Source organism: Cebidichthys violaceus, unplaced genomic scaffold, assembly GCF_023349555.1.
Source record: "Cebidichthys violaceus isolate CVI_PGR_0920_01 unplaced genomic scaffold, fCebVio1.0.p SCAF_11, whole genome shotgun sequence".
Taxonomy (NCBI): domain Eukaryota; kingdom Metazoa; phylum Chordata; class Actinopteri; order Perciformes; family Stichaeidae; genus Cebidichthys; species Cebidichthys violaceus.
Window position 1 is genome coordinate 3,490,534 of NW_027176274.1, and position 13,018 is coordinate 3,503,551.

At 39.1% G+C, this 13,018-nt stretch overlaps 2 protein-coding genes across 2 annotated transcripts; one reads left to right on the plus strand and one right to left on the minus strand.

Annotated features, from left to right (window-relative positions):
• The first annotated feature begins 1,577 nt into the window (after positions 1 to 1,577).
• LOC137892524 (TSC22 domain family protein 1-like) lies at positions 1,578 to 5,368 on the plus strand. The gene is made up of 3 exons (XM_068737735.1): positions 1,578 to 2,130; positions 2,373 to 2,424; positions 3,584 to 5,368. Exons 1-3 carry the CDS (start codon positions 2,006 to 2,008, stop codon positions 3,854 to 3,856), a joined length of 450 nt encoding a protein of 149 aa, XP_068593836.1. The 5' UTR covers positions 1,578 to 2,005; the 3' UTR covers positions 3,857 to 5,368.
• Positions 5,369 to 6,389: 1,021 nt separating this feature from the next.
• Positions 6,390 to 9,214, minus strand: serp2 (stress-associated endoplasmic reticulum protein family member 2). Its single transcript, XM_068737747.1, has 3 exons — positions 9,026 to 9,214; positions 7,121 to 7,193; positions 6,390 to 6,993 (listed from the first exon to the last, which is right to left on the minus strand). Exons 1-3 carry the CDS (start codon positions 9,107 to 9,109, stop codon positions 6,953 to 6,955), a joined length of 198 nt encoding a protein of 65 aa, XP_068593848.1. The 5' UTR covers positions 9,110 to 9,214; the 3' UTR covers positions 6,390 to 6,952.
• Positions 9,215 to 13,018: the final 3,804 nt, after the last annotated feature.

Genomic DNA, 13,018 nt, shown 5'->3' on the forward strand with positions numbered 1-13,018 from the left:
AGCCTGCTGGCTTTTTACATGTCTTTTTAAAAGGCACTCGACCTGTGCTCTCTGAATATGTCTCCTCTCTCACATCAGTAGTACACAGAACCTCAAGGTTTTGATTGTAGGACCTTTTGCGAGTGTGTTTTAACACAGACGTCGGTATATCGTTTGTATACGAGTGTCTTCTGTGGACCAGACCGGCCAAAACAAACGTGTTAAACGTCTTGTTTATCAAGGTGTCATGGACGCTCAGGCAAGGTTGCAAAATAGTTATTAGACGTCTATAAAACAAACAAACAAACTTTAAAAAAGAACTGTTTATGCCAGACCAGATCTTTTTATTTTGTGTTATTTTATTAGCTTAACATGTGGCTTTTTGTCAAATTCTCAAAGATTTTAATACATCTCTACGCAGAACTTCTCTCAATAATTGTGTGAGAAAAGAAATGAAAGCAGGATTTCTGTATTGGTTTCTCCTGCTGCTGCATAGTGTGTGTGTGTGTGTGTGTGTGTGTGTGTGTGTGTGTGTGTGTGTGTGTGTGTGTGTGTGTGTGTGTGTGTGTGTGTGTGTGTGTGTGTGTGTGTGTGTGCGCACATACTTTTGAGGTTTTTGGGTGTGCATGGAATGTGAGTGGCCTTTCAGACTGCAGAGAGGTGTGTGTGTGTGTATGTGTGTTGGAGGGGGTCTGAGGTGTGGACTCCTGTGTGGAGGAGTTTTAGGTGTTTTCTTCCCGACAGACGCTCCCCTCTATGAAGGCATGTTGGGTGTGCGGTAATGTTTGAGTCAGATTGACCTTGTCTACTCAACATGTCCTCCATTGTCTTTAAAGACATTACAGATAAGTTTTTTGGAAGTGGGATGTTGGTGCTACGCTGGAGTATGATGGTGTTTTATTCCAGCTTCACACTTAATTAACAGCCTGAACGTCTCGTTTTTTTTTTTTTGCTCTCGAGGCTTTCTTGATGATGTCTCAGCCCCCATGACGCTGCAGTGCAGCACACGGCCACATGGGGGCGTCATAGGAACAGACGTAGCGGCACTGCATGGACGTTCAGAGCATTCTGAACACCTGCCCATGGTTTATTTCTATCATATCATTATCCTCTGGATGCAATGCTGTCCTTACTGTAGATGGTTGAACATTAGATATATGAACTTGTTGTTGTGGGCGATGTTGAATGTATAATGTGTGTCCTACACTGCCAGAGAGGGCTTTTGGTGAAGAATACTACACATTCTAACATCTCTAATATCGAGTTAAATGATGCAAAAAAAAAGACACAAAAGCACATCTGATAGATGTTAATTAAATGTTTTGTATTCACTAACCTTCTGGAGTACAATAACTGACCCCACATGTTGTTTTTAAGACTATTAAACCACATTAATAGCAGAGGATTTCCCTGTAACTGTTTCTTGTTATGGAGATTAAAAACATTACGTCTCTGATGTAATGAAGGGTAAATGTCCGTGTTTATAATGCGGGAGTCAGCACTAGCAGCTGGTACTTTTTAAACATTTAAACAGCAGCTTAATAACGTGTCTAAGTGTCGCTCTACCCCGGCCTGTGTTTCACTAGTGCAGCTCTTTCTTCTTCCCTTCCCATCCGGTTCTCCCCGGTTCCATCCACCTCCTCCTCTCCGCTCTTGGAATATTTTATGCAAAAAAAACAACAACCCGTGTCAGCTGAGCGGCAGGTGGGGGCGTGTCTGCATATATTATTCAAATGAGCCTCTCTCTCGACCAATCAGAGAGCTGGCTTTCTCGGAGCGTCGCTTGGATAAATTAAGCTGGCTTGTCCCGAAGCTGCAGATTTTTTTTTTTGGTTGTTGTGGTGTGTGTGTGTGTGTGTGTGTAGAGCCGAGATATGAGCTGACCTTGGATCGCACTCGTAGAAATAGCCTGCGCGTGTTGTTGGATGCGTTTCTCGCAGAGCTGGTCGCGTGGAGGTCGAGTCAGGACACGCGCTGCTGTTTTTATTTTTTTTTTGTTAGCGGACTGTGGGAACACGCGAGCAGCATGAACACGCCGTGCTACACCGTGGCTGCGATGGATCTAGGCGTCTACCAGCTGAGACATTTCTCCATCTCCTTTCTGTCGTCGTTATTGGACGCGGAGAGCGCGCACGTGAAGCTCGACCGGAGGTAAAACACGGTGTTATTTTCCACTTGTATCGGTTTTAACGTACACGGCTCTGTGTGGTCGTGGTGGTGGATGCACACTGTGTTGTACCGACATAAACTCCTCCACCCGTGTCCTGCAAAGCGAGTAGAACTGTCCAGAGGCTTCCGGTACTGACCCGCAGAGAACAGAGGCTCCGCTACACGCTGCTCGTTGTTTTTATCTTTTAATGTTTCAGTAACTTATTCTTTCTTTCTGTTTGCAGCTCGTCAGGAGCCAGCGTGGTGGCCATAGACAACAAGATCGAACAAGCAATGGTGAGTTTTATACTTGTTTTATATTCTTTACACTGTGGAACATGTTTTATAACAATAACTGATGTTCATAAGGACAATATTTAGAGATTAATCTGATAAAAGTGTCGCTGTCTAGTTATTACAGTCCTCTTACATACATGCTCTTATGCATGTTTTAATAAATAACTAATAAATATGAGGAGCAGGGACGATAGTGTGTGTATTCATATATATACATACATACATACATACATACATACATACATACATACATACATACATACATACATACAGTAAAGAGCTTTTTATGAGGCTAAAATGATTATTTGGTATTTTACTGCTTTTTACTTCAGAAATAAGTTAAGTGATGACTGGGCAAAAATATAAAAAATCTGTTTAAGCTAAAAAATAAATCTCTATTTCTTAATATTACATTTGTTGTCTCACTTTTACAATATGATTGTAAACTATTTTTCCCCAGAAAACGAAACGGGAGTGTTTTTTATATTTTCTGTTTCGTTCTTCGTTGTCTGTTGTTGTCGCTGTTGCTAGGCAAACTAGAGGGATCTCACGCGTGGGTATAAATACCTCGCCCTCTGATTGGCCCACAGCTTAGATTTGGGCCGGGTTAATGACGTGTCACCCTGGGAATATAGTCATCCACGTTTTTGACTTTATCATCTGTTATTGTGTTATTACTTAGACATTTATTTACATTTATGTCATTATGTGTGTTCATTTTTAATGCATATAATACTTAACATTGTCTTATAAATATCTTGTTCCCTGCTCTATGACATCACTAGTCGTTACACAATTTTTTATTATTTATTAGCTTATTCCTAAATCCAAATGTGAAAAAAATAATAATAAAAAATAAATATATGTATATATATATAGTTATAGTCCGTAGCTGTCGTCTGTCTGTTTCTTTAATTAATACATGTTTGATGTATTCGATTTCAGTCATGAACAGCATTTTATGTGTTTTATTGTTATGTCAGTGCAGTTTTCCACCTTTTTTTAGGGTCAGGACCAGGAGTTAAATTTGTCCTGATGCCAGAATTACATATGAGGAATAATTTAGAGTTATAGATATTGAGCCACAGGTTAGATCCTGACCTTATTGTGAATTTGATGCTCTATTCCCGTCATGAACCTGTATCTCTGTCCGCCTCAGGACCTGGTGAAGAGCCACCTGATGTACGCCGTGCGTGAGGAGGTGGAGGTCCTGAAGGAGCAGATCAAGGAGCTGATCGACCGTAACTCCCAGCTGGAGCAGGAGAACACCCTGTTGAAGACCCTGGCCAGCCCGGAGCAGATGGCCCAGTTCCAGGCCCAGGTCCAGACCGGCTCCCCGCCCGCCCCTCCGACCGCTGCCACACCGGGACCCCCCAGCGGCGCCGCCGCCCTCGCCCAGCCCACCTCGCACAGCTCTGGCCCATCAGCGTAGCCATGCTCTCCACAGACTGACGGGACAGTTTTTAGTTGTTTTTTTTCCCCCCTAGTTCTGCTACAGCAGCAGAGCTAAAACCTTTGCCTTCTGCAGCAGGAGGTTCCGCTGTCAAGACAAGAATTTGCACATATTTATCTCTCAGAAGGAACGCGTCCGGCGGGACGAGCGGCACGGCGGCGGAGGGCGACAATCTGGAGACGCTGCGTGGGAGGAGGAGGAGGAGGAGGAGGAGGAGGAGGAGGAGGAGGAGGATTGAATCATCGAACATTTTGCCAAATAACCCTTGGACATATCAACTAGAATGTCATACCAAGAACAAACAAAACTGCTCATCAGTGGCGACAATATGCTTAGATATAGATTCAAAAAACAAACAAAAAAAAATCACTGTGCCTGTGTCTGGATTTTAAGTGATGTCGATTTTACAGACGACGGAAGAGTAGGAGGTGGAGGATTGTATCAGTTGTTACCTTTTTTTTCCTTTTTTTTTGCTGAATGATGTAAATAAAATTGGTTCTCTCTCAAGGCTGTCGTAATGTTACAGGCGTGGAGGTTAGAGAGAGAGAGAGAGAGAGAGAGAAGCCTTCTCAGAGTGACAAATGAAGAATGTGAGCAATTATTATGACAAAGTCCCCATCTGGAATGGGGGGAGTCGGGGGGAGGGGGGAGGGGGGGAGTCGGGGGGTTTGGGTATTTTGAACACTTGGCAGCATTGACGACGTTACTTGGGATGAACAAAACGTGGTTTTCCTATTGAGATGAAGATATTCTATTTCAGTATTTCTCTTTCAAAGCTCCTCATCTTTGCCCTGGACTAAGCTCATCATTGCTGTTTCCTCAACCCTGCGGCGGCATGTAGTTTAAACCTTATTCCACGGGGTTGAGACGTTGGGCTACGCTGCATTTTCGTTTTTTTTTTTCTTTTTTCCTAAAAGTTTGAAGGGCAGGAGATGACGATGTATATTTCTGTATAGTGTAAGTACCATGTAAAATAGTGAGGAGGAGGAGGAGTAAAGACAACAGAGGTTATCTTGGTCACACAGGTGGGAGAGGAAGGTTCTGGCCCGTCTGTGTCTATTTTTAATGCTGTATTTTCAACACTGCGGACGGACAGGAGTTTAGCTTATTTAACTGACAACACACACACACACCGACAGAGTTGTCCATATCCCTTACTGCAACATCAACTCTCACTGAACAATCATTTCCACTTGTTTTCTTTCCGGAGTATTGCACCTTTATGATTTTTATTTGACAGTGAAATACTTCTGGATGAACAATATCTTAAAACTCAACATTTAAAAAACAAAAAAACACAAAAAAAAAACCAACACAAATACGAACTCTGGAGATGTTTTGTTTTTGTTTTTCATTCTGTGTATCGGTTGTATACTCGTGTTCTGTGCATGTTTCTGCAAAGACCGGATGAGATATTGTAAACATACATACCACAATTGCACTTGACAGCTGCACTCCACAACTTTCAATAAACATGCTTAAGGAAGAATACATGTACCTGGTCACCATCTCTTTATTACCGTGGGTGGGTGGGGGGGTGAAGCTGAAGTCCTCCCTCCTTCAGGGTGTTATTAAATCAAGCTTAATGACGGCCTACTGTGCTGTTGAACCCTCTGGTTAGCGGAGAGGTAAACTGGTAATCTGATCATTTCCTTGGAAGTTTCTAAGCAATTTAAATTCAGATAATATTCCTATTTTTTTTGGGCATGATCTGTCAACAGGACCAGCATGCAGTTCAACAAATATGAAGAGTAAGATTTGTAATAACTGATGGATGAATACATTTTTTTTTTTTTTGTTTGAATGAAAGGAGTTCCTCCAGACATCAACTTTGTTTCTAGTTTCCTATAATAAGTACCAAATAACATTCCTCAAGGAACTTTAATTTAAATTATTAGGAAGTTTTGGACAGTCAATATATTTGTGGTGTCTTTTCCACTGATTCTGATTAATGAACTCAACATGTTCGTCAATTGAGAACAACAGACAACACAGAGTATCTCTTTGGGAAAAGAAATTCAATAACCGTGATCAGAAGGAAACCTCCATATTGAAACTAAATCACTGAATGGATGATATTAGATTTTAACAAAAGACAAATATTAGTCCAATACTAATAAGCTTCAGTGTTACAGGAAAACTGTGAGATCCTCATGAGTGACAGTGAAGCACATTCATCCCCATCGCTTAGTTGTTCCAGTCTCACATAGGACTATAAAAGATATCCTCATGCTGCTATTCATACAGTAGTGCCATGTTGTAGTGTGAGCCGTTCATTTATGATTAGGTCATGTTGCTGTAAAATTATATTTCACCAAAACATTGCAGAAAACTGATTAAATGACCCAACTTACCTTTTAGTAAAACATCTCTACAAAACTCTGACGCCAGCTGAACGGAGGAAGAAATCTGAAGGTGTGTGTGTGTGTGTGTGCGTGCGTGCGTGCGTGCGTGCGTGCGTGCGTGCGTGTGTGTGCGTCTACAAAAAGCAGAAGTAAAACTTAGCGCTCCCTAAATTTTTCACATTTATTTGAAAAAAGATTCTTCTCACACAACACAGACGAACGCTTGAACAGACAGATATGGCACATCGTCAGCAGGAATCACACACTCTCACACCAACAGTCAAGACTTCACACACACACACACACACACACACACACACACACACACACACACACACACACACACACACACACACACACACACACACACACACACACACACACACATATATAAGTGCCAAGTGAGTAATGAGACACACATGTTCTCCAGCCGGCGTGGTTTTTAGACTGTCCATAGAAAAGCTGTCAGTACCACAGACTGCAACGCTGTAAACGCTGATGGAGGGAAGATGTCCCGAGGAGGAGCGTGGTGGAGGCGGTGTGGGTCCGGGGAGCTTCTCTCTCTAAAGGTCTGCTGGATCCGAAGCTTCGGCGTCAGTCTCTGGGCCTCCGGAAGGGGGGGGGTCGGGGGGGGGGGGGGGTCGGGGGTGTGCAGGTGTGGGCTAGCCAGGCTCAGTGAGGGCATGGGGGGTGGGGGGGGGGTTACGAGAGTCCGGACGCTCCTTCCGCATCACATTCCCATACGGATGCTCTGGATGATCTGAAATATGGCTGAGAGCACAAACCCCCCCCCAAAAAAAACACAGAAACTGAAGCGTTTGAAGCAGTGAACGTTCCACACAACCACATGTTAAACTACATTAGCTTCCTATAGAGGGAATCAAAAACAGGCGCATACCTGATCCACACACAACGAATACAAAGAGGGCGAGCAGCCAGGGCCCCACAGGATACTTCTCCTCTTGTGGTCGCTGTGGAGGAAAAACACACAAACGTAACGTAAGCAGGGCTGAACATGAACTTCTTCAAAGGTGCTGTGGAAAACATGTTTGCCAATTCAGATACTAGGCGTTTATATGTCAGTTTAATTATGAAACATGAAAAAAAAAAAGCTTTATTACAGTTACCTCACAAAGTGATTTGTAGTTTTGTGTTTTTATTTGATACTTTACATGATTTGAATCTTAAAAGGTTATCAGCCAACGGTGCCGGACCTTAATTCCTGCTTTGCAGCCGTTGAATCAAAGTAAGTCAATGGCAACTAAAGGCCGATACGGTACTTGGTTGCCAACTTCTCAACAACATTGCATCAGTACATTTGCGTTACTGCGAGAAATGCGACAGATGCCAAAAGTACAACAAGTTGAACGTGGACAGATTCACAGAGAGGTTGCTCATTTACAGATGTTGTCGTTGCTCCTGCTTGTTGCTCGGTTGCTCTTTCTCCTCAAACCCACAGATTATTGCCTTGTTTTTGCACTGTTGCTCACCGACATGTCCACAATAACAACTCTGCGGTGGCACGGAAACAAACCCAAGCATGTAATTACACACTGAAAAGGTGCTGAGCTTGTGTGTTTCTTTCTTTTTTTTTTTTTTAAATTGTGGTTCACGTGGAAGAGATGAGTGGAACAGCATGAGTCGTCAGTCTAGACACTCTGGATTTAGGGAAACACATCAGATGATGTCATCTGTTTGGACATTTGAACTATATTTAGTAGCAGAGGAAGAGGAGGATACAAATAAATGGTCAGATTGGGATCGTTGAGTTGTTGGCAAAGAGATGAGCGAGCGTATTGAAGTCTCCCTCAATCAATACTCTAACTGCTGTTTATTACTGGTTAATTAAGGTATGTCTCAATAAACTGAACACAATATCCTTTAATGCAACACAAATAAAGTGTGAGTTGTGTTTGAAAGAACACAAAATAATTAGACATAAAGGCATAAATAAAAAAAATCCTTTCTTCTGATGATGAAACATAGCAGAGACGTTGGGTTGTGCATTAAGAGCTGAGACATATTTAAAATGCTTATACTCTGGACACGTTCACATCACCATTACACAAACAGCAGCAAATAAATCCAAACTTTACGGCTCGGACATATGCCTGGTTATGATATAGATCAATTAATGACAAGTTTGTTCTATTACATGTTAAAAAAAAAAAAAAAAAAAAAATAGTAAGAAATTGTTATAATTGTTTTGTATAACCATCAGTCTAAAATAAAAAAATGCTACTGTAGAAATATTTTTTGGAATAAAAGTATTAGATATAATATCATATATTTCACATTTTTGCTTTAAAAAAATGATTGAAACACACATGAGTCATTTTTGATCGATTAATCGCCTGAACTGGGTACTTTTTTTTTTTTTAAAGTGCTTCACACTATTCATCATATATTCAGTGCATCGAGCAGCAGCACTGGTGTCACTTATTTCCCATCCTTCATACAACGCGCTCATCTTTTTTTCTCTTCTCACTATTTTTTTTACTCCAAACACAAAAAGTAACGTCTTGCAGGAGGGGCGGTAACGAGCATTGAGTCAATCAATGTGATCATTTTGAATGAGACAGCTCGGTGGGTCACAATGAATCCCGCACATCTCACGGAGCACGTTACTGTATCACATCATGTTTGCAGGAAACACTTGACGACCAGCTGGCACCTACCACCATCATCAGCACCACCACCAATACCACCACCACCATCATCATCCTCATGCTGCTGTATGCACACCGGGGTGAACGTCACCTATCTGGGCTAATGTCATGCTGGCGTCTCGCTGTCAGCTCACCAGCGTCTTGGCCACGTTTCCTCTCTGCGTGATGTTCTTGCTGTGTTTCTCGTTGGCCATGCGGATCCTCTGCTTGGCCACCATCTTCCGGAACGATTAATTAAAAACCCGGGATAAAATTAGTCTTGATTAATTTTTTTTTCCTGAAGCTGCGGGCTGTCGACAGCACCCCCCTGCATCAAGCTAGGAGACCTCTGACACGATATCACCGGAAACTCGATTCACTTAATTTCAAAATAAGAGCGTAGAATGTTAGCGGCACGGAGTTGGTAGTTCAAGAGGAAGCACGGGAAGATATTTTGTGTTCTTTGTAAACGGTAGCTAGTGTGTTTCAATTCGCCATAATATGTGGTCGAGTTTTCCAAATTGTCAAAACAAATTATGCGTAAAGTGTTTTTCGAAACTTTTACTCTGAAGGTAGTGACAGGAACTTACGTGTTTCATTTTGGTTAACTTCACGCGAGAAAGGTTCACTATGACATGTTTTACAAAGTAAACCAGCAGACAGCAAACACAACTGTGACTGTTGTCTGTGGGATTATTAAAAAAATAAATAATTACGTTTTACAACATAAACTAAGAGATGAAATGAAATACAGATCTATTAATCTATTATAATTAAAATAAATAAGGAAAATAAAGAAAAATATTCAAATGCTGTATAAATGAATTGTGCAAATATTTTTGAAATGTATATATATATATATATATATATATATATATATATATATATATATATATATGTGTGTGTACATATATATGTATATACATATATATATATGTGTGTAAATATATATGTATATATGTATTTTTGGGAATATTGTAATGATACCAAATTGAGACTGGAGATAACAAATCGTTTATGTTTTTTTCTTTGTGACTGTATTTTGCATGGGCTCTGAGTGACGCTGGACTGCTCAGGAACTGTTGGCTGATGCATATTTGTGTCTCAGACTTAAAGCTGTGACTACCTCATTGTATTATATCATATTTCTATTATACAGGCTAGCAAACAGGAGTAAAAAAAAAGACACAAATCAACAAATACAGGAAGTTGTAGATACGTGTTATTAACTAGAGGTACAGACACAATAAGTTGAAATACACACTGAGTTGCCAGTTTATTTGTAGAACACATATTTGTAGCTGAAACGACTACAGTCTCCACACCATAAAGTTAAATCAACAGCTCTCTAAACCAGGTTCAACAGACTCTGAACAATATAAACTGGACTGATGTGTTAGACTGCGTTGATCTGAGCGAGGTGGACTTAATAAACTGGAGTGTGTTTGCCAATATGTTTTCTTACCAACAGAGTGAGAAATCCGTCTTATCCTCCAGAGCTACAAGAATATTGTTCTTTTTAGGAAATTGCAGTACTGCTGCATTATTTATTTTTAATGAGACAGAATGATTACAGTTAATGAATTATCCCATATTTCCTGTGATTAAACACAACGCTATACACACTTTTCATTCTAAAATAAAGCACCTTAAAGTATACCCTTATGAACACATGGGTGCAATAACTGCCTGCTGGTAAAATCTTTTTTTAAGGTCAGCTTGATAAGCACTTTTTTTTCCCACACATGGCTTGCATGGTAGCCTATAGTCTGGCTACGTTATTGTAATAAATGCAAACAAAAAAAGACTAAAAATGAATTAAAAAGCCAGACTAGCGTGGTGAATGACCACCGAGCTTTACTCAGTGTGATGTGCACATGTTACTGAATCAGTTACAGCTGACTTACATCATTCACTCCATCTGACAAGACGAGCTATAGCTGGCTGCTCGGAGAGAAAGGAGGGCAGAGAAAGAGAGAGAGACAGAGAGAGAGAGAGAGAGAGAGAGAGAGACAGAGGTTGCCTAGCAACTGCATCAAAGGGTTTGCTTGGGGAAGGACACGCGGTCCACCAATGGAGAGAAGAAGAGAAGGTCCCACTAGTCTAAACAGTGACTCATAATTAAGTGTGGATTGACAGGAGTGTTACTGTGCTATCAGCACAAAGGGGAGGATTCCTTCGGTTGACTGGCAGAACATTTGTACTGATGCGGACTTATTGCATATATGAAATAACATATGCAGCTTCATTTACCCCCAATGCATTCAGGGATACACTTGACACTAGTGAAAATACATGGTTACATGGAAAGGATCCCATCAATCTACAGAAGACTCAAGTTGATCAGAAGCAATCTATTTGGGGGGGTTAAGTGTCTTGCTCAAGGACAAACTGACATGAGACTTTTTTTACTAAAAAAGTAAAAAAAAAAAAAAAAAAGTCAGAGTATAGTGTGTTGAAAATAAAAAAGCCATAATATAGTATTTCGAAAAAAAGTAAAAAAAAAAAAAAAGTCATAATAGAATGTCAAAAAAAAGTTAAAAAAGAGTCATGGTATAGTATTTTGAAAAAAAGTAAAAAAAAAATTAAAAAAAAGTCATCGTATAGTGTGTTGAAAATTAAAAAAAAGCCATAATATAGTATTTCTAAAAAAAGTAAAAAAAAAAAAAGTCATAGTAGAATGTCAAAAAAAAGTAAAAAAAAAGTCATGGTATAGTATTTTGAAAAAAAGTAATTTAGCAGACTCTTTTCTTCAAAGTGACTTACAATTAAGAAACTATCTACACACCGTAGATACAGCTACGGGAGAAATTTGGAGGTTAAGTGTCCTGCTCAAGGACAAACTGACATGGGACTAGTAGAGCAGGAGCCGGGAATCTAACCAGTGACCCTCTGATTGAAATTAGACAAATTGTCTTATGAATGTGATTTGAAGTTAGCTCATTCATGCGATTTTGAAGGGCTTTAATTTTGAAATGCTACATCAGATTGTCCTGGTTCTCTCTGAGTGACACCTTGAGTTGGTCTGCTATACACCTGAGGTGAAATCATTTTGTAACTATGCACCATTTGTGATTTGAAGTTAGCTTATGCATGCGAAAAAGTAATTGTATAGTATTTCGAAAAAAAGTAAGACATGTTATAGTATTTTGAAAAAAAGTAAAAAAAAAAAAAAAGTCATAGTATAGTGTGTTGAAAATTAAAAAAGCCATAATATAGTATTTCGAAAAAAAGTAAAAAAAAAAAAAAAAAGTCATAGTAGAATGTCAAAACAAAGTAAAAAAAAGTCATGGTAAAGTATTTTGAAAAAAAGTTAAAAAAAAATAAAAAATCATAGTATAGTGTGTTGAAAATTTAAAAAAGCCATAATATAGTATTTCGAAAAAAAGTTAAAAAAAAGTCATGATATAGTATTTTGAAAAAAAGTTTAAAAAAAAAAAGTCATAGTATAGTGTGTTGAAAATAAAAAAGCCATAATATAGTATTTCGAAAAAAAGTAAAAAAAAAAAAAAAGTCATAGTAGAATGTCAAAAAAAAGTAAAAAAAAGTCATGGTAAAGTATTTTGAAAAAAAGTTAAAAAAAAAAAAAAAATCATAGTATAGTGTGTTGAAAATTTAAAAAAGCCATAATATAGTATTTCGAAAAAAAGTTAAAAAAAAAGTCATGATATAGTATTTTGAAAAAAAGTTTAAAAAAAAAAAGTCATAGTAGAATGTCAAAAAAAAGTAAAAAAAAGTCATGGTAAAGTATTTTGAAAAAAAGTTTAAAAAAAAAGTTGATGAGCTAACTTCAAATCACAAATGGTGCACAGTTACCATAGAGAACCAGGACAATCTGATGTAGCATTTCAAAATTAAAGCCCTTCAAAATCTCATTCATGTGCCAACATCAAATCACATTCATGAGACAATTTGTCTAATTTCAGATTCGATTTCAGAGGAAACGATGCATAGTTACAAACTAATTTCACTTCAGGTTAACGTGTCATAAGCAAGCGGGGAAAAAAAATCACTCCCTCACACACACACACACAAGCAAGTATTTTTTTTAAAGTATTTAAAGTATTTGTAAGGAAGTAAACAGACGACATGGCTGCATCTCAAATGTCTCTTTCTGTGTTCAAAGTCACCATCAGTGACCTGGATTT